The following is a 20,787-nucleotide window of genomic DNA, read 5'->3' as shown; positions in this document are numbered from 1 at the left end:
CTCAGACATGCCTGCTGTTCACGTCCTGCTTAGAAACGTTCATCCGAGCTATGATGAAAATCTGTTTTGGTCCAAAAACATCCAACGAAAGAAAACCCGCAGGGCTTCCCCCCAGCCCACTTTTTTTCACTTTCTCTCTTTTTGTTTGTTTGTTTTTCCCTCTTTTTATATTATTATTATGTAAGTGCGTATGTTTAATCAGCAGTATTGTGACTAATTTTTAGTATTTTTTCGTTGGTAGTAGTTGAAAAGTAAAAAAGCAGTCTAGCATAATTAAGTGCGTTGTAGAAAAATAAAATGCAGCATGTATGTAACTTATATGTTTATGTAATTTATTTATAATAAAAAGGAGCATCGTAAGTAAGCCAACTGTAATTTAATTAGTGTGATTGTGATTGTACTGTAACTAGTGCATGTCTAAATAGTGTAAGTATAAGCAGTGTAAGGAGCAAGTACAGTGTAAGTGTAAATGTAAGTATAATATTAGTACTGTAAGTAGCCGGTAAGTGTTCGTCCTGTAGATAACTTGTATTAATTGTGATGATTGTGGGAGAATCTATAGAAGGTTCGCAGAAGCTTCTTCACAAAAACCATTGAAGAACGTACAGATTTTCATTCCACAAAGTACAGATTTTCACTTCGCAAAGTACAGGTTTCATTTCGTTTCGTTGTGTTTCGTTTCGTAAAGTACCATTTCGCAAAGTACAATAAGCCGTCGTGAAGTGATATGATGAGTTGATTGACGAAAATATCAAGACGTAAAACACCATAGAGATAACAGCGCAAAGTCATGCACGTCGACTCATTTTAATTTCTCTGAAATAAAGGTAGCCCTACTGTGGTTGACAATCACTTGTTCTTCCGTAATCCTTTAGCGGGTTTCATGCAGGCGTCGCAGCGTGACGTAACGGAACAGGAAGTAATTAATTGACACGAGCAATTTAAAAGCATGTCAGCTTGCACAACTAGAGAATTATATTTATATGCCGTCGTTGATTACCGGCAACGCATATGCATCCTTTGACTCAAAAAATGAAGATTCATTTAATATTGACACCGCTTCTACTTCTCGTCTGCGATGAAATTCTCACTTCGATGACTGTTACACTTGCCTCGACGCGTCCCAATTTTTACCCATTTGGAGAGAGAGAAGGTGATCGGCTTCTACCCAAAAATGACGACGAAAGCTCTGGCTCGGTGCCGATATCGATTCCTTTCCCTTACTTTGACCAGTATCACAATTCACTGTTTGTAAGTAGAGAATTTTGACCTGTGGTAATTTAGTTATTCTCGATAGACACAGAGGCGGTCTCATTTTGATCGTGGTAGGAACCGATATGAAGCCTTTGAGACTGAGTTTGAGAACTCGTGTAATTTGTGCAATGAGCTTGAAGCTGACATAACGAGAGACTTGGTCAACCAGTTATCTACGTGTTTGGGTACTGTTCAATATTTTAACAAGCCTCAGAAATTTGGGTGAACAAGTTATTTAAAGAAACGTACGTTTAATTGTTTTAGCATTTGTATGAGCCGTACCTTTATTTTACGTGGAAAAACGCACCTAGCTGGAGCTCCAGTGAGGGAGATTACTCTCTTATATGGGCAATATAGGTAAGTGCGGTACCAAAGGGTATGGTTTTTACGTTTTTGGTCGGAGAAAGGGCATAGTTGACCCGTTTGGTGTGAAATAGCGTATGTTTTTTCAGTCTGGTTGCCATTGAATATTTCTTTTTTTTTTTTTTTTGTATAAGGAACTATATTTTTCCGCATTAACATTGGGAAATTTGTAGCACTTCTCAAATGTTTACGCAAATGAAAGCCTTTTTTGGTTAAGTTCGTTCATATACAAATTTAGGGGTCTGACGTGGAGTACCGAGTCATTTAGCCCAGGTCTGAAATGTGGTATGGAAAATCAATTTGGTCTGAAATAGGGTGGCTTCAGTGTTTGGGCTGCACACCCCCACCAAAACCTTTGGGGAGTACCTCCCCCCGGACTTGGTTTTCGGTGTACCTTACGACTCGCTGGCCACTAACAACAGTAATAGAGAAATAAAGATGTAAAGCGAAGAGATAGATCGCAATTTTATGTACAAAAACCTGAAAGCAGAATTCTTTGCATACTATGTTAACGGCAAATATCCTGGGTTAAACCGTCTGACAGTCTGTTTTTGTCGTTGTTTTCTTTCTCTCCTCCAGGTTAATACCAATGGCGTAATTTCTTTTCTGGTGCAAGTTTCACAATACACACCAGATACATTTCCTCTCGACGGTAATCGTCGACTGGTGGCGCCATTTTGGGCTGACGTTGATACTCGGAAGGGAGGAGATGTGTTCTACAGAGAGACCACGGATCCAAACCTCCTCCAGCAAGCCACTAACCACGTTACTGCTACTTATGTGGGTCATCAAAACTTTAGAGCCACTTGGTTATTTATTGCCACATGGAACGAAGTGGCTTTCTTTGGAGCTGATAACAGTAATCGTTTTAAGGTAAGGATTGTAGATCTCCATTTTCATTTTGAAAACACTTAAAACAAAGGAGGTGGTGTATGCCACCTCCACCCCCACCCCAAAGAGATTTTCTTAGAATTTTGAAAAGAGGATTTATTGTGTGGTGCTAAAACTTTCAAACAACTGATCGTCTAACCCTAGCTAAAACTTTGACGTGTCAACTGTTTCCCTATGAGTGATTTGACATTGCCATGGCAACAGCATTTTGGCTTGGATTTCAAGCCAATTTCGTATTCACCGGTTTCTATTTTTCTTGAGCAGCATTCTAGAATCAGTACCCTTTTACGTTCCATCATTATTGTCACGTACTTTATTTTCTGACTTTCTGAGAAAATAGTGAAGGTTAAGATAGCAGACTTAATGACGTCATGCGCTGTCATATGACGTCATTAGCAACACTACAAATGTCTCATCCTATGGATTGAACGAAAAAAAGATGGGGGTATGAGTTTGTATGTATTCCTAAGGTTAAGTTCTATTTCAGCCAGTGCCGTATCGTAACACACCTAACCTTATTACAAGTTAGATCAGGGGGTCAATAAAATATCTGCCAGATCTTGGGGTTTTTCTAAGCATGTTTAGTTGCCTTAAGTGAATGTCTTATTAACCAAGCTTGCGTGGGACTTCCATCACGCGCACTTTGCTAAGTCTGAACTGTCAAGGCACCTGGCCCTAGTTTCCAGCTATGACCTTATTTCGGTCACTAACTATGTAACTTGCTTTGTTACTTGCTTGTTTTAAGTTCTTAGATAACTTATAACCAATAATACTAAACACCACAGCGAAACCTAATTTGAACTTTCTCGCTTGTCTCTCTTCCAGAGAAACACATTCCAGGCTATCCTGATTACAAACGGAAGACATTCTTTTGTCATCTTTAATTACGGTAAAATCACGTGGACTACTGGGACGGCTAGCGGAGGAAACGACGCAGGTCTCGGAGGTACCCCGGCGCAGGTATATTAACACCTGTTGTCAGTGCAGAAGAAAAACAGTAAGCCAGCAAACTCCATAGGAAAATGGTCACGAGGCTTAAGGCGGTAAAATATTTGTGGATAACCAGCTGAACCCTATTAAACATTCCCAAACTGGTATACGAGTTTTAACATGATGCCGAGTATTCCATGAGGTTTGTATTTATTTACAAACAAAGCCAAGGGCTGCTGCGGACCAAGGGCAATCCGAGGCCTGGATAGTGCCGATATCATGCAAAAACCTGCTGCGAGGCCAACATTTATTTTATCATTAAGACACCGAATTCTTCATTTTGGGCTTAACGTTTAATTTATACTCCTTCTAGACTTCAGTTCCGCGTTTATGCTAAATGAAACCTAACCATACCTTAAATCGAAAGAACCTGTGCAAAAAGGGGTTTTGACACCTCTTCGAAAGAAAAATAAACAAGTGTTATTGTTAGTGATTACCTTGTTACAAGTCTCCCTCTTTCACTGACAGGCAGGGTTTAATGCCGGGGACGGTATAAGATATTTCAACATTCCTGGATCTGCAACCGACCAAGTTATGTTCATAAGTAGCAAGTCTAATGTTGGGAAGCCAGGTCGGTGGATGTTTCGTATTGACAGCGCAAAGATCGAAGCTGGTGGCTGCAACACAAAAGGTAAGGGCGTCCCTTTTGCTTAGTAGTGATGCACTAATGGGAGGGGCTATTTTTTTGTAGGTGTTTGAATAAGGACCCGGGGAGGTAGGGCCAGTGTTTCTCAGGAAAATTTTGCTCCATATATGTATTTTTCCTTGGGTCACTTGGCACGTGGCTTAGACTGGCAGACAGGCACAAAGGAAGGGGAACAGACAGAAAGATAGAAGACTGACAGACACTTAGACAGACAGACAGACAGAAGGGTAGGGCGTTAAATAAGTATGTATGTGTGTACGCAAGTATGACGCAAGTAGGCAGGTAGTAGGCAGATAAATAATTAAATAACTATAGATTGGTGTGTTTATAGATGAAAGCCAAACATTTTAATATAGTACTTGTATGCCTGCCTTATTTTTAGGATCGCTCGTGGTTTCACCGCGTTCAGGAATTATGCTTGGTGGCGACAACCTTATCATATCTGGACCTTGTTACAAACCAACTGATCATATCGTTTGTAAATTTCCTGGTGGAAAAGTAAGCAACGGAAGTTATGCAAGCAACATCCGGGCATCATGTACTGTGCCCATGCTTTTTGTTACTGGCAAGTTGGAAATGAAAATGTCCCTCAACGGAGGAAGACGTTTCGATTTTAAAGGAAGTTTTACAGCAGGTGATAATGATATTTTTCAACGATAGTAGATCTATAGACAATAATAAAACTACATTGTATGATCACCATAAGTTTTATTAATAACCTAGTGAAAAGGCTGCAATGTGATCGGCTAAACTATCGTACACTGCCAGCCATTAGCCAGTGTAAAGGGGAAGCAGGCCGTCTTTAAAATAGCGACTTTTTATGATTTTTCAGAAGCTTGGAAGGACTAGTTACAACTTATGGGATAATTCAATTCCAGAAAAGACTAAAAGTAGAGCATTCCGCAATATGCACGTTCAAAACCTCAAAAGTGATCAGCGCTTTCACAGCTGCAAGTTTAAAAGGACAAGATATTCCTTGCACGATTTAGCTAGAGTTATACTGCTAAGATGTACACAAAAAATCAAAAGTCATTATTTTAATGAAATTTAACTAGAAATCATAGTTAAACATTGTGATTTTTCGGCCTAATCGACTATTTCCTCCTGGGTTTGGATCTCGTTTACACATAATTGTGTTAGTATGACTATATGAAATCAAATAGGGAAAAAAAGCGACCAATTATATTTTTTTGTGTGACCAAGTAATTTGAAAAAAAAAATCTTACAAAGAATCCGCACCCAGTGCAAGTTCTAATTTTAATTTGTCAACTTAATTAACATAAACCGAACATTTCTCCACTGATTTCTCTTGTAGTTAATATCAACAGGATTAGGCCTCGTGTTACTCGACTGGCGCCAGCAACGTGGAAGGAGACTGTTCCTGTCAGGGTCACGTGGAACCCAGACCACCTCGGAAGCGAAAACCAGACTGTAGCCATTGAATTGGTGCGTTTCTCCATGAAACGTGGCCGCGTGTATTTTCACAGCATGTTTTCTTTGATAGCCGAGCAACAGAATACTGGAGAAGCTGGAGTCAGCGTGCCAAAAGGGCATGGACAAGGGTGAGAGAGAAAGTCAACGTGCATTTTAAAGAGGCACTGTCATAGACCCTTTTCATAAATGGCGGCCAATTTAAAACTCGTTTGTATGCATTAAATTAGCCTCTCTAAACTCGTTTGGGAGTAAAAATTCTTTTGAATTATCAACTCAAAAACGAAGTTAGTTAGGCTAATTTTCATATTTACAAAAGGATTTATAATTGGCAGCCATTTTTGAAAAGGCTCTATACGCATGAATTCAAAAAAGGAAATCCCAAAAGTGAAATATCTATCACTTCGTTGAAATAACAAATTAAATACTGCCGTCGTGTCTTGGAAATCGCTTAATTGCCAGTTTTTCTTTCATCAGCAGTCCACGTAACATCTGCAACGTGTTGTTCTAAACGCATTCCATGACCTTGTACCAGCAAATACAGTGTCAGCACTGTCTTGACCAAAAATGCAGCAAATTCGTCACGATATTGTCCCTTTTAAAACTGCCACGTATAGCCTTTATCTTCTTTTCCTGTCTAGTTGCAGATCTGAAGGCGACTTAATTTTAATATTGCCTCAGATATTTCAGTCGAACGGTGAAACCGGCTGTATTTGGATCAATTCTGTACGAAGCATGTATGGTGCAAACAAAAGGATAAGGGCGATATGTGGTGTGTACGATACGAGAATGCTGCCATTGCCTGATGCTAAGAGCCAAATACAGGGGTTTCTGAATATCGTGGGATACACTGTGTTCCATGCCAGCAATTCCGCTGTTAAAACGTTTTCTAAAACACGATAAAACACGAAAACAAGTTACCCAATCACGGTATTTGCCATAACTTATCGGATTCTTATGCTCTTTTCCGTAACAATACTAGAGCTGTTGTTGGACACAGACGTTACGTTACACTGGTTCTAGTGAAAAAGACTGGCGAAAGACGCGATAATTCTCCGGCCGAGTGGATTTGGAGCGATCTGTTTTCCTGGCTAAGCTATGAGTGGGGTGCCCAGAGATGCAAGCACTGGTATAACAGACAACCCAATCCAAAGATATATACAGGTAGGAAAGATAATTTGTTTCATCCTTACAGGCAGCCTACGTAAACGTTCTGATGTAACTTCGCTTTAGCATCTCTTTTGTTCTTAGGGCTGAGGGGTATTGTTAAGTGCTGGTTTTACATGTTTCCATTTCCCCGTAGAACGATTTTAAATTGAGTGACGTAAAACCAAAACCAAACCAATTCCTCTTATCAATTAGACTACTCCGCTAATTTCGAACCGTAGTAAAACCAAAATCAAGGTAATTGCCTGATTACTTTCGACACTCAATTGAAAATCGCTTTAGTGCCGATCACCCCTTGGGTCTTGAGGAGTTTACCACAGTGTGTTAAGTTCAAACGACGTAAGCTGAAAGCATTCCGGAACTTTGCCCTGTGTATCGAATATTTCGTCCAGACAGAATGCAAAAGGTCAAGAAGTAATGTACCAGTTTCCTCCACGAAATGTCTTACGCGAAGCACAAAGCGCTCTTGTTCTTCCTTACACTTTCATTACAGATGATGCTTCCCTTCTCCCTTGTCCACAAACGTTTCTTCAAGCTGTGGCAGACCGTGGGAGATTCACGATCGATGAATATTGCAATCCAAAAGTTGAGGACCGTTGTGTTATTTATCATTTTGGGGCCAAGCACTGCTTCAGGACAATCACTCCCAGGTAAATTATCAGTGCTCAATACTAGCCTGGATTATGACATCTGATGAGGTTGTTGAAACGTCAGTAATCAGTATCGACATCTACGACCTTCAAATGAATAATCACACTATAGCTAGGCCAACGCCGGCGTGTTCTAAAACTTACCTGTACGTCATGCTTGATAAAACCAGTTTGCACTTTATACACAGTTTCTAAGAAAGCACGTCCAAACTGTACAAGTTTTCAAAGGAGCTCCAGCGACATGGATACGGCAGAAGTGAAGCTGCACACAAATGAGTCCTTACTCTATCCCGCACTCGGCTTTATAATGTTTTCACCAGAGCGTAATTGCGCTTCAGGCTAGTGTCCATGTCGTTGCGATCGCTCCAAAAATTAAAAGAGTTCAGCGATCTTTCTGACGCTCAGCTTCCACATGATCGCTGGCGCCACAAATGTTACAGGATAAAAAAAAAAAAATGCCCGAGATTAGCCGTTTGAAACAACGACGCACTGCATTCTGGTATTTTTCTGATCGCAACCGATCGCTACACTCTCTGGAGAGAGCATGTTTTCCATACGATTATAGTAATGATCTTTTAACTTTTTTTAGCCATCAAAGTGACCGTGTAAACACCAGCCTTTCGTCCCCTCATGCTGCAGGCACTATCATGCATTGAAAAGACTTGAAAAGTCACTTTGGCCTCACGGAACCCTACGAATATAGCCACTGCATGTTTTACGCTACATTGCATGTCCCATGAGGTCTTAGAATTAAGACGGATTCCGCTCAAAGTTTGAGCAAAAAGTGCAAAGATTATTTACTAAAAAATCTACTCATAGCACGGGAACTTTTGGAATACTATCTAGACCAACTCACTTTAGTTAATTTCTCTAAGTGACCCCGCAATTAAGTTCAAAGACATTTTCGAGAAACTTAATGTCAAACATCGTAAGAATGCTCAAAGAGTGTGTTATTGTACAGGTGAATATATGAAGTTTTTTTCGAAACACATTTCAGAATAAAAACTAGCCATAAAAAAAACGACGTTTCGATCTCCCTGAGATCATTTTCAAGTTGTAATGAAAGCGAATGAAATATACACATACAAGTACAAATTAGGGTGTGAGAATGTCCAGCGATAAAATATGTAAATACAAGCGCTAAAATGTAAGTGTTAAAATAATAAATACTATATAAAAAAATTATATAAATAACTTTGCACGGATTGAATCTGACTGTTTGTTCAAAGTTAGCTTAAGCTCCTTTATAAAGAGCATTTCATAGATTAGGCAGTCGAACTTACTTTGACGCGCACTTTCTCAAGATCTTTAAGTCACGACATATGTCATCTGGGACTTTTAGCGCTTGTATTTACATATTTTATCGTTGGACATTCTCACGCCCTAATTTTATTCTGGAATATATGAAAGACCATATATTTGAACTGCGGAGAAAGATATGAAGATATGATTGATCATCCCAGTTATACACACAACTTAGGCAGCTGTGAAATTAAAGCCTGAAACTGAGAATTTCTTTCAGGCTTTAATTTCACAGCTGCATAAGTGTTGTGTGTATAACTTCGATGATCAATCATATCTTCATGTGTGTTTTTGTGTTTTTGGCCACAGCGAATTGTCTGTTTTAAGTGAAGTATGGATAACTTCAAGTTCAATTTTCTCACGCGGGGTCAGAGTCTCGATAAGTTCTTCTTAACTATATTCAAAATAATACTGTGCCATGAGGTTTTTTTGGTAACTTAATTTTTTGCATTGTTGCTCGAATGTTGTGCGGAAATCATCTTAATTAGTGCGAACAAACATTGCTACTGTCGTCTACCGAGTTGTACTAACTTATCTTCAACTGACGTTGATAGTAACCAAGGTGCAGGACAACAATGCTGCTACAAGGAGCAAGGAAACTTAATGGTCGGTCTCCAAAATAGAGGATCCTTGGATCGAGTCCATATCGAGGCAGGAGTACCAGCTTTATCTCATTTCTTTCACGACCTTGTGCCTTATTTGGATTGTTGTCTGCTGTCTGACAACTGCGCAAAATACTTTGAAAAAAGACCCTCAGATGACGGCTCCAATTACGAACCTCCAAGACCAGGTAATAGAGTTATGCGACTTGGAAGACAACTTCTACTTTAATTAGGGAAACGCCCGTATGGTATTTACGCCGTACCGCAGACTGGCAGGCAGCTAAGCAGGCAGGCAGGTGGTCGTTCATTCAGTTCGTAATTGATTGATTCAATCAACCGACCAGTCGACCAATTAATTCATCAACAGATCGATCTGTCGTGCTTTAATGCCTGCCTCCAGCTTCGTGGTCGGATTACTTTATTAACCACTTTTTTATTTTCTGGTCAAACGAGATTCCATTCAGTCATTCGCTATTATAAATGAATCGATTGCTTGTGTTTTACAGCCACAGGTTTTGGCGATCCGCATATGATTACACTGGATGGAGTGGAATATACCTTTAACGGTTACGGCGAGTATGAAATCCTCAAGGTGGCGGGCCCTGACTTTAAGCTGCAAGGACGAATGCAGCCTTTGATTAATGATGATGGCAGCAAAACTCGTGCCACAGTTTACAAAGCGTTTGCCATGAAAGAAAATGCTTCAGATGTTGTACAGGTAGATGAAGTCATGTTTTATTACTATTATTATTATTGTTATTATTAATTATTATTATTATCGTCATCATCATCATCATCATTATTTTCTTTTGACAGATTTTTTATAAGTTAGTATGGCCTGGATTATTCCATAGCTAAAAATGCCTATAACCTTTTGGGTCTACCCAGCGTAATTTATTATACTGCTTAATCGAACCTTTTTTGCTTGCTTCGAGCTTTGTCTCGTATTTTGGCGAGACGCAATCTAGCCATAATCCCAAAAGGCGCCTATAATCCCCCTTAAAAAAGATTTTCCTCCCCACCAGTAATTCAAAGTTGCTTCTAAGCGCTTAAAATACTAGATCTCATGCAACATTCATTACATCTATCTACATCTACAGTTAATAATTGATAACGCTTTCGCATCCAATCAATATAAAGAAAACAAAATTAATTAATAAATAGATCATTCATAATACATCAGGTGTGGAAGGAAAATTCTTATGATGTATGTGATAGGTCGACTTATTCTCACATTTTGATTGGTTCTTACTTATAGTCTACTGGAGGACAGACATCTCGAATACTTCATTAACATTTATTTATTTATTTATTTTTATTTTTTTTTTTTTTTCATCATTAGAGAGGTAAACTCTGATATGCCTATCTATATAGCAATTTTGTGGTTTCGAATTTCCTTCGGGGTTTACCACTTTGTGGTAAGAACATCAGTGACACCCGGCTTTCGCCTCGTGTACCGGCTCTTTTGTTCTTACCGAATCTTGACGTCATCTGTAATCTATTACTGAACAGACGCACGGCAACATGTGTTAAATGAATTTGCACGCAAACATTGTCTGAACAGTGAGATATCGCCCCGATTGTAATTTGCACTTTCAATCTTCTCCTACTGGGTACTCTTTAACAATTGATGCATGATTTAGCATGCGTCATCGAGTTATGATATACTCGGAAAGTTTAGAGAGCAAGAAAGAGGCTCTAGAGTTGTACGTTTGCAGCTGCACCAAGAGCAACTCTCACTCTTTCATGTTCTCCAAGCTTCCCATGCGCAACTTCCAGGTGACATAATTTAAAAACGGTGTGCTTTGCAGGTCCATATCAACGGTCGCAACGAAATAGAGGTCTTGGTGAATGGAGATCGGATGGAATTCAATGAGGAACTGATGATGGATTTTGACGGCGTCATCATTTTAAAATACAACAATACATCGAAGTACTCCGCTATTTTCAGCTCGGGGATATCAGTCACTGTTGAGAAGGCCGAAGACATTTTACAAATGATGCTTTTGGTACCACCAAAGTTTAAGGGTGAGTAATTTTTTTCTAGTTTTGATATGTTGTTATTCACTTCCACTTTGTCTTGGTCTTTCCAGCTCAGCGGATGTTAGTCAGTTTGGCTCAAGATTTCTGAAATTTTAATCAGTGTGCAAACATGTAACTAGTCGCTGCACAGTTGGGAAGCTTCAGGCAAACCAGTTCTGTGAGACTTCATTCATTTCGATCGTTTGACCGAAGTTTGGCGCTTTGGCGAAGAGTCGACTATCATGTTATTCTAATTAACTTGCGGTTAACTACCAATGGGAGTTCTAGTTTGGTTCAAAAAAAGTGCCAAGCTAGTTGGGAAAAAAAGGGAGAAAAACGCACACAAAATAGCTATTTTCCGTATCAGTGCAAACTCTATACACTATTTTAAAAGACCTTGAGCTGATACATAAACAAAATACCGTTAACAGCCACCCTGAAACATAAGACTGAAATACTTCTTTCAACGCACAGCAATTTCACTGCCAACATTGTTAAGATCGAATTCGTTGCACCGCTTTGATTGCTTTTTCATGTTCTCTCTTTTTAAGGAAACACAAGTGGCCTTCTGGGCTTTTGGGACGCAGACCAAGAAAAGGAATTTCTGCTTCCCAACGGAACTTTCCTGGAGACGAGTTCTAGCCAGACCAGAATTCACTTCGAGTTTGGGAGGCTGTGTAAGAGTCACACACTTTGTTCTATTTGCATTTCTTCTGGTTTTGCATTAATACTATTTGTGATTGGTTTAAAAATATCGCGCTATTTTAATTCTCATCCAATTAGACTTAAGCCAATTCCAATCGTGACTCGCTCATTCATTGTTTTCCCGCGCTTTGTGTCGGCTTCACGTATTTCGTTCGAGTTTTGATTGGTTCAGTGGTTTGTCTGCGCTCCAACTTTGTGATTGGCCAAAGGGATCAGATTGCAGTTTTGGGTTTTTCAACACTCAGTTGAAAAGCGCACTAACATAACATTTATTCAGCATTGTTATGTTATGACAGTGAAGAATGATCATCGCAGTTAATTTTCCAATTTAAGCAATTGGAAAGAAGAAGCCTGAAAAAAATCAGGGCTTCAACGGGATTCGAACCCGTGACCTCCGCGATACCGGTGCGATGCTCTACCAACTGAGCTATGAAGCCACACATTGGGAGCGAGGTCAATTAATTGAGTTCATATCTTCCCGTTAGGAGTGAAATGATGTGAAGTTTATATGAAATAATTCATATATGAACTGCGGTTGTAGATGACAGTGAAGAATGATCATCGCAGTTAATTTTCCAATTTAAGCAATTGGAAAGAAGAAGTCTGAAAAAAATCAGGGCTTCAACGGGATTCGAACCCGTGACCTCCGCGATAGCGGTGCGATGCTCTACCAACTGAGCTATGAAGCCACACATTGGGAGCGAGGTCAATTAATTGAGTTCATATCTTCCCGTGAGGAGTGAAATGATGTGAAGTTGATCATGTTGATCATCCCGTTGAAGCCCTGATTTTTTTCAGGCTTCTTCTTTCCAATTGCTTAAATTGGAAAATTAACTGCGATGATCATTCTTCACTGTCATCTACAACCGCAGTTCATATATGAATTATTTCATATAAACTTCACATCATTGTTATGTTATTGTAAGTGAGCTTCATAAGCTGCTGTGGAAAGTTTGATCGCCTCATGGCTCCGTATAGGTATTGCAATTGCAGAACTTCATAGCTCTTTCAATTGCTGAAGCGCGATTTTGGGTTGGGGAAAGATTGGATCGTACTAATAGTCATGAAGAGATTTCTTCTGATTGCGAGTTTTACAAATAACATTTCAAATTTTTTATTCGTGTTAAGTTGTATAAAGTGTGATGTTGAGCTCTGAGATATACCAGTTGGATAAGAACATATTGTTTTCAAGGTTGATTGTGTTTTGGTTTAGGTGCAAACCATGAAAAACTGTTGAAATTCTTCCTGCGTACATTTGCCTACTTTGGTTTGGTTTTCACAACTTTTAATTTTCCATGAGACAATTGCATCAACGTACATAATCAAACAATTAACTTATCAACTTATCAAATTATACCAAATTCTCCAAATTTTTCCCGTGCTCCTGGAATATATTTACTCACTTTTTACAGAAAATGCGATACCTTTATCGTTATCTGGGATATCTTTCTATTTCAGGGGCTACAACTGCAAATAACTCGTTATTCACTTACGATGAAGGCAAAAGTCACTCATCTTATTTCGATGGAGGATACGTCCCGATATTTTTAGATCAGGATGACGTCGCGTTTGAAAACGCAACCCTCGGCCAGCAGGCTCGTGAGGTGTGTGGAGATAACAAGCAATGTCTGTTCGATATCCACACTACTGGGAAAGTCAGCATTGGAATGGCGTCTAAGCATGCGGTGGAATCTTTTGTTGCAATTATCAGTGAAACGGAGACACCAGGTAAACAATACAAAGACAAAAAAAAATACTGAGCCAACCTTTTGAATTAAATACACAGACACTTACAAGTGTGCAAATACTGGATATCGATTGAAGTCGAGACTTACGAGTCACGAATACTTCGAGTCAAGTCAATATTTTTGGGTCAAACACTAATGCAAAATGCCTAGCGTTTCCTATAGTTATTTGCGCGCAATGCTGGAATTTTATCTTTCGTTAAAGAACGAACGTTAACCAAATTTTATTTTTATAAATATGTTTAATATGTGGCAACTGGTTGGACAAGCCTACATTTCTTTAACTTTATCGTAAATACTCTTTTTCTTTGGCCATCGTAGCTTAACAAGAAATAACACGCAAACAGCGGTGATAAACACGACAATAAATCGCATTGTTGAAAAACAAAAACTACTTCTTTTTACTTGACGTTTCGAATGTTTCGACACACATCTTCATGCAAATTTTTTAAGCTTCTGTCATTTATTATTGTTTATTAGTTACTTATCTTAAATTTAAAATCTAGCTGTTACTTCTGTTCTCAACGGTCACTTCTGTGCGATGTGTGTCGAAACATACGAAACGTCAAGTAAAAAGATATTTTTTTTGTTCTCCAGCAATTCGTTTTATTGTCATGTTTATCACCTCAGTTTGCCCATTATTATTCCTTCAACTTTCTAGGAATCTTCTAGATCCTTGATTAAAAAGAATTCATTCAGCCATCCCACCAAAATTGATACATTTTGATTGATTTTCTGTTTTTCTTTCTTTCTCTTTTTTTTTTTTTTTTGTCGTACAGGATGCATTCCATTGGAAAACACATTTGGTAATGGCACGGTACTAAGAAATGATACCAAAGATGGCGGAATCATCTATGAATTTCAATGTAACCCAGGCTTCCTGCTGAACGGCTCGTCTGTCATATCTTGTTTACACAGCCAGTGGAATGGCTCAAAACCGAGCTGCAATTACAAAGGTGAACAAATACGTTGTTTATTGAATTTTAATTGCTCTGTGAGTTTTTCCACGACTTTTGATTGCCACAGGTTTTCCAGCTGCAATACTGTTTTCTGCTAGGAGTACATCTGCTTATGCAATGTCGCGCTACGTAGCACGGGTATTAGAAACTCGAAAGTACATTTTGATTGATACATTTTGATTGATTTTCTTTTTTTCTTTCTTTCTTTCTTTCTTTCTTTTTTTTCTTTTTTTTTTTTTTTTGTATAGAATGCATTCTATTGGACAGCACATTTGGTAATGGCACCCTAACCCTAGGAAATGATACCCAAGATAGCGGAATCATCTATGAATTTCAATGTAACCCAGGCTTCCTGCTGAACGGCTCGTCTGTCATATCTTGTTTACACGGCCAGTGGAATGGCTCAAAACCGAGCTGCCATTACACAGGTGAATAAATATGTTATTTATTGAATTTGTTCTGTGAGTTTTTCCGCGACTTTTGAGTGCCACAGGTTTTCCAGTTGCAATACTGTTTTGTGCTAGGAGTACATCTGCTAATGCAATGTCGCGCTAGCACGGATATTAGAAACTCGAAAGTACAAAGTTTACCTTTTAAAAAGTATGGTGGGGTGTTTTATATCAACCAAACTTGTTCCCTCTGAGTGTTGGTCCAAGAAATGAAATGGGTGACCACACGTAGTAAAAAGACAATTACTTAACCTCGATGGGGACTCGAGCCCACTACCTCTGATTTATACATCATCGTTTCTCTACCGATTGCGTTCCGGGGTCGCAGCATTCCTTGACCTTTCTTTTCCAAGACTATGACTCAGAGGAAAACGTTTGGATTTTAGAGTTAATTCTCTGTTTTCCTTATATTGTTTTTCGCCACCCTCGTTGAACAAAGTTGTCTGTTTGATTCATTTCCATTATCACAGCATGTACCAAGTCACGCATTTCCTTGTTTTATACAACCAGTCACAACTGTTTTAATGGTAGGATGGACGTATATTTTGGCGAACTTGAGCGGTGAAATTTTTCTTTTCTATCGTTTACTTTTGTTACGGGTACCTTTCGAGCACATAAGGAAGAGCGGATGGGGTGTCTATATCATGTATATGTCATGTGATTGTTCATTGTATTAGGAATCAACTACCCGACTTATAAGCAACCCACAATGCCCTACTAGCCTACTACGAAAAGGCTCTTTGGGCTTGTCACGCAATCTTCTTCCTCCCTAGAAGATTGCGTGACAAGCCCATAGAGTGTTTGCGTTGGAGGGTGATAATGTGCTAACTTCGATCCTGTGTTGTGATAGACTGTGCCTGGTCTCTAGGTGTCTGTGTGTTTTCACTCACTGACTGAAGCGTTATTCCTCTACAGATACTGTGCCCAGCAGCAGCAAGCCATGGTATCTTGTTGTTGCCATTTCAGCAGCGGCGGTGGTAGTTGTAATAGTCATCGCCCTAGGGATCATCTGTTTCCTGAGAGTCAGACACAAGCATCATCAGCGTCACAAAGGACAGGCGTCTTCGCAAGTTGAAATGAAAACCAAGGGAGAATTCATTAAACATACCTCTTAACAATCCGACTTAGCCATCATTGAGATCAGTTTCGAATACCGCGGCTTTCCCGTAGCAGCTCATTTCTGCGAATGAAACTGTAATTAGTGTCCCCCAGTCGTGGAATTATAATAATTTATTATTATAATAATTTGTGTTTTATTTATTGATATTTATTAATGATATCTGATTGTGAGCACAGAGCTCTAGCTGCTTACATGTAGTGTACATTATAAATAATTATCGGGTTAATATATACTATATTTCTAGCTTTCTGACTTTCTGACTGTTTTTCATGTTGTTTATGGTATTGAGACAATAAAGAATTGAATTTCCTGCCTCTTTTGCAAATGAAAGTCCGATATGTGTTACACTGGCGTAGTATTTTCATTTCATCTTTGTAATGACTCCTTCGGGAAATTCCCTGTCAAGTTTTGTATTTTAACTTCTAAACCAAACAGTGCACTAGCGGTGTTGTCTACAAGCCAACAGAAACGATAATTTTGCCGGCAAGATAAAGTTACTTTCAAGCCAGTCGAAAGGATGATTATTCCCCAGCCTGGGGGCCGGGAAGGGGGAGGGGAGCTACTCTACAAAGTTCTATACTGGGAGACTCCACCCCGAGGTTACTCGCGGCATCCCACTCGCACGTCACGCTGACAGTCACGCTCGCACGCTCACTTGTTTCGCGTTCTTCCCCACGGATTTTTGAGGTAAAGAGAGACTGCTCGCAGTCTACCCCGAGGTCCAACCCCTTACCCCTTTCACATACTCGGTTGAACCCCGTTATTTCGAACCCCCAGGGAAAACGAAAAATAACTCGAAATAGAGGGTGTTTGAAATAACCGATGGTAAATGACTGAAGGGCAAATCCAAGGGAAGTGATTTTGAGTTCGGGGAATTCGAAATAACCGAGTTAGAATTGGCGGGGTCTAAACGGTACTTTCATAGCTGGCCCGTATTATGAATAAATCGCCAAAAAATGAAATCTTCATGTCGTTTTCTTGTAGCGCCTAATAAATAAATAATACAGCCATATTAAGATTTGTGTAATGCCTACCCTGAAAAAGGCGCTCCTTTCGGGTGCAGCTTCCCCGCATAGGCCATAATAGGGAGTACCCTCCGTCCCGCTCCGGAGTCCCAATACAGCGGGGAAAACTCATTTGCGGAACACCTCTATTGGGTGCCCCTGGCCGTTCGGACTATAAGCCTGGAGTCTGAAGTTAACGGCTGGTCACGTGACTTGTACGTAGCGCTTTGTCGAAATTGATATTTCAGTGTGGATGTCAAACCACAACGTCATTCCATAATTCATATTTATTTGGCTCGGCATGAGAGAATGAATAGTCGCTGCGTTAGAATATTGTTTACAGTTTTTCTACTACTACAGGGGTCATAAACGCAACAGAAAAATTTTCAGTTTCGGGACTGTTGTTTCCTAAGTGGTTTCACTACATGGGTTGCATTGTTTGATTTGAGTTTCTGGAGACTTGACATAGACTCTTAGCAGTGTATTGTCTTACCAGGCGTAGTCAATCGATAAACTGATAATCGATATCATTGATATCGATTGTCGATAGCAATCGATGAAAATCGATGAAAAAAATAGTTGTGATATAATGATTGATTCATCGATTGGTATCGATTGTTATCGGAAATAATTTTTGTCCTTTTACAAAGTTACACGGATAAAAGCTTCAAGCATTCTTTAATAACTTTTTTATTACCAATGATGCCTTACACTCTCATAATACACGATCAGTGTCCCAGACACATACTGAATTTTATAGAACAAATTATTGTAAATTTTCTATAAGATATAGGGGAGTTATTGTATGGAACAGTCTACCGAGTAAGATTAGAAATATAAATTTCTACAATCTTTTCAAAAAATCGTTAAAATTATTTGTTCAAAACAATGATGCCCAATAATATAATTTTATACTTGAGTATTTAGCAGTATATCGAGAATGTAAAATATGTAGATGCAAATCTCTGATCCATTCATGAGAAAGACATTTATATCCGCCTTCTTTAATTAGTAAATTATTTAGAATAATACTGTAATTTAGTGGGGATCTTTAAAAAAGCTCAGTAGAGCTTGCTAGATCTCCTGCCGTATCTTTTATATCGTGTAGAATGTATTGTGATGTAATGGACTATTGAAGGCGAATAAAGGATTATGTTATGTTATGTTATAAAATAATCGACAAAATTGCAGATTTTGCTGGGCTACAAAGTAACTGAAGTAAAATCAGAATTCTATCATTGTTGCAAGAAGAATTCACTTATTGGTCTTGGCCCCTAATACATATGGATATTACATGCCCGCGCGTGGATACGAATTTTATCTTCGAGTGTTCAACTCGATATCTCACGAGTGAGCGCAGCGAAAGAGTGAGATATTGAGTTGAACACGAGAATATAAAATTCGTATCCACAAGCAGGCATGTAATATTCTGTTTATTATATAAACATACCAATGACGACGTTTTTGATGATTTTCCGAAGATTTCCGACCTCTTTTCGAAGATTTCCGAAAAATTTCCAAAATTGTTGCGAGGGCCAGACGAACGTTTCCGAACATTTTCCGAAGATTGTCGAAGATTGCCGAAGACGAACGAAGAAGATCCGAAGATGTTTCGATCATACATCAACAAATTTAAGAGTAGTTAAAGGGACAAAAGAAAAATGTTATCAAAAAGAAATGATATCTTCACAGTGTGAAAGATAAAAATAGTATCTTCACTGCGCGCGATGAAGATATGACTTTTTAGTAAAAGGAATTGAAAAATCCTGACATTTCACTGGTGTTTATATAATAAATAAAAATACCAAATTCATGAAAAGCAAAAATATTTGGCGCGAAGAAATTTTCCCAAAAAGGACAATTATACCAGTACCAGTGGTCCAGGCAATCCCATAAGCCTAATTGTCAATTATCAATACGGCAGCCATGTTCACTCTGCGTGAAGTAGTTTGGTTTGCAGTTTTTCTGTATAGAATTTTAGCGACTATGGACGTTGGAAATTTATTTCATCATGGGTCTGCGGGCTCGGAACAGGACGAGGGCACACTCGTATCATGACGATTCTAAGCTGAGTAAATATCAACCTCACTTCATCCTGCAAGCCGTTAAGAACAAAATTTTGACTAATATGCGAAACTAGAGATGTTAAAGGCAAAAATATACTCACGTTTTCTATGCACCGCGACAAGCAGCGCCTTGACGTCTGCGCGGGTCTCACGTATGCCGGAAATGAAAATTACTTCCGGTCGCCGACCCTCTCAATACCCTCTCAATCAAAGGTCTCTAATAAACGACACGGACTGATCCTGTCGGTTAGGAGAAACACAGCTGAGTACACGGATCTTGCTGCAAATTAAAACATAGACATCTCCCTGATATTTCGGTTAAAATCACAAACTCTGCAACCTGGTTAAACAACTGTCAGAAACGCACCCAAACACCGGAAGGCTATTTTTCCCAAGAAGCCAAATACTAGCAATTGCGTATTTCTGTGCATTTTTATACCATAAGTAACGATTTTATCGAAGGCACTTGCTGCAGAATAGCAGCTAGTGATGTTGTTAAAAATGAAGTGTTATGGTCATTCCATTTTCTGATGGTGTGCGTGACTTAGTATCAAGCAAGCCCAGCTAACTGCTTCGTCTTTGGATTTGAATAATTCTTTTCACAACGCAAATTTTGCGATAGAAATAGAAAATGAAACATTGAAGGCAAAACATAGCACTGAAACGTCAAACTTTGCAAAGGCTTTTGTAAGCATTAGTTAGTTACGCTTAAACCATCAGCTGTGCGTACTCATTGTCACGCTATAAAAAAATAAAATCAAAAGCCAGTCAAGAAATTGTGATATTATAGACAATAAATAAAGAAGACAGTTCTCCAAGTTTAAGGTGTGTGCGTTGTCCCAAAGTTGAGATATTCGTCGAAATGTTCCGCACAAAATTATAGAACCTAGTATGGAGCCGCCATGTTGGAGGACCTCCTTAGTCATCCAACATCGCGGCCGGAAAATAGTGTAAACATCTGGAACTTACTTTGGCTATCTAGACGACTGATTATCTAAACCGAACCAAAAAAGAAAAAAAAAGCTTACACAAGCACTTTTCCTAATACTTTAAATCCTTAAATGGCTAAAAATCACGAGGCAGGTGTATATTTTTCGACAAACGCGATCTTAGCTTCATGTCACGTACCGCCATAACTCCGAAATTCAAAATGCGCTGGTTTCCAAACGAAGGACGCTATTGAGCTGGAAAGTTGTAAACAGATATAAATTTAGTACCTCTTATCCCTGACGAGGATAAAACTTTTAGGGGCTCTTTAGTCTTGGTTTTGAGAATTTGATGACGTCACTTGAACACACTCTATACCTGGAAAATCGCTCACGGTGTAACTGACTACATCGTCGACATGTCCGTAGGCAAACTGAAATTATCATTCTTAACCATTATATATTCTCTCGGTCCTTCCGTTTCTTTCGTGGGCG

The 20,787-nt window shown here is 39.1% G+C and overlaps 1 protein-coding gene, 1 long non-coding RNA gene and 1 other non-coding gene across 4 annotated transcripts; 1 reads left to right on the top strand and 2 right to left on the bottom strand.

Moving 5' to 3' along the window:
- Window positions 1–1,291: 1,291 nt before the first annotated feature.
- LOC145500955 (sushi domain-containing protein 2-like) lies at window positions 1,292–16,291 on the top strand. Its single transcript, XM_081480522.1, has 15 exons — window positions 1,292–2,490; window positions 3,334–3,468; window positions 3,967–4,129; window positions 4,527–4,778; window positions 5,460–5,706; window positions 6,558–6,739; window positions 7,236–7,392; window positions 9,249–9,484; window positions 9,803–10,014; window positions 11,108–11,324; window positions 11,870–11,995; window positions 13,482–13,751; window positions 14,548–14,724; window positions 14,976–15,155; window positions 16,092–16,291. The coding sequence occupies exons 1-15, from the start codon at window positions 2,086–2,088 to the stop codon at window positions 16,289–16,291; spliced, it is 3,159 nt and encodes a 1,052-aa protein (XP_081336648.1). The 5' UTR covers window positions 1,292–2,085.
- Trnas-gcu (transfer RNA serine (anticodon GCU)) lies at window positions 12,640–12,712 on the bottom strand. Its single transcript has one exon. It is a non-coding gene; the product is annotated as a tRNA-Ser (tRNA).
- LOC145501194 (uncharacterized) lies at window positions 16,107–20,758 on the bottom strand. 2 transcript variants are annotated; one of them, XR_014051212.1, is made up of 4 exons: window positions 20,672–20,758; window positions 19,468–19,606; window positions 16,285–16,356; window positions 16,107–16,192 (listed from the first exon to the last, which is right to left on the bottom strand). It is a non-coding gene; the product is annotated as an uncharacterized LOC145501194 (long non-coding RNA). The 2 variants fall into 2 exon arrangements; XR_014051211.1 differs by having other exon boundaries at window positions 20,584–20,674.
- Window positions 20,759–20,787: the final 29 nt, after the last annotated feature.

The sequence above is a fragment of the Orbicella franksi genome, chromosome 10 (assembly GCF_964199315.1).
Source record: "Orbicella franksi chromosome 10, jaOrbFran1.1, whole genome shotgun sequence".
Classification (NCBI taxonomy): Eukaryota; Metazoa; Cnidaria; class Anthozoa; order Scleractinia; family Merulinidae; genus Orbicella; species Orbicella franksi.
This window is presented reverse-complemented; position numbering and strand designations above follow the sequence as displayed.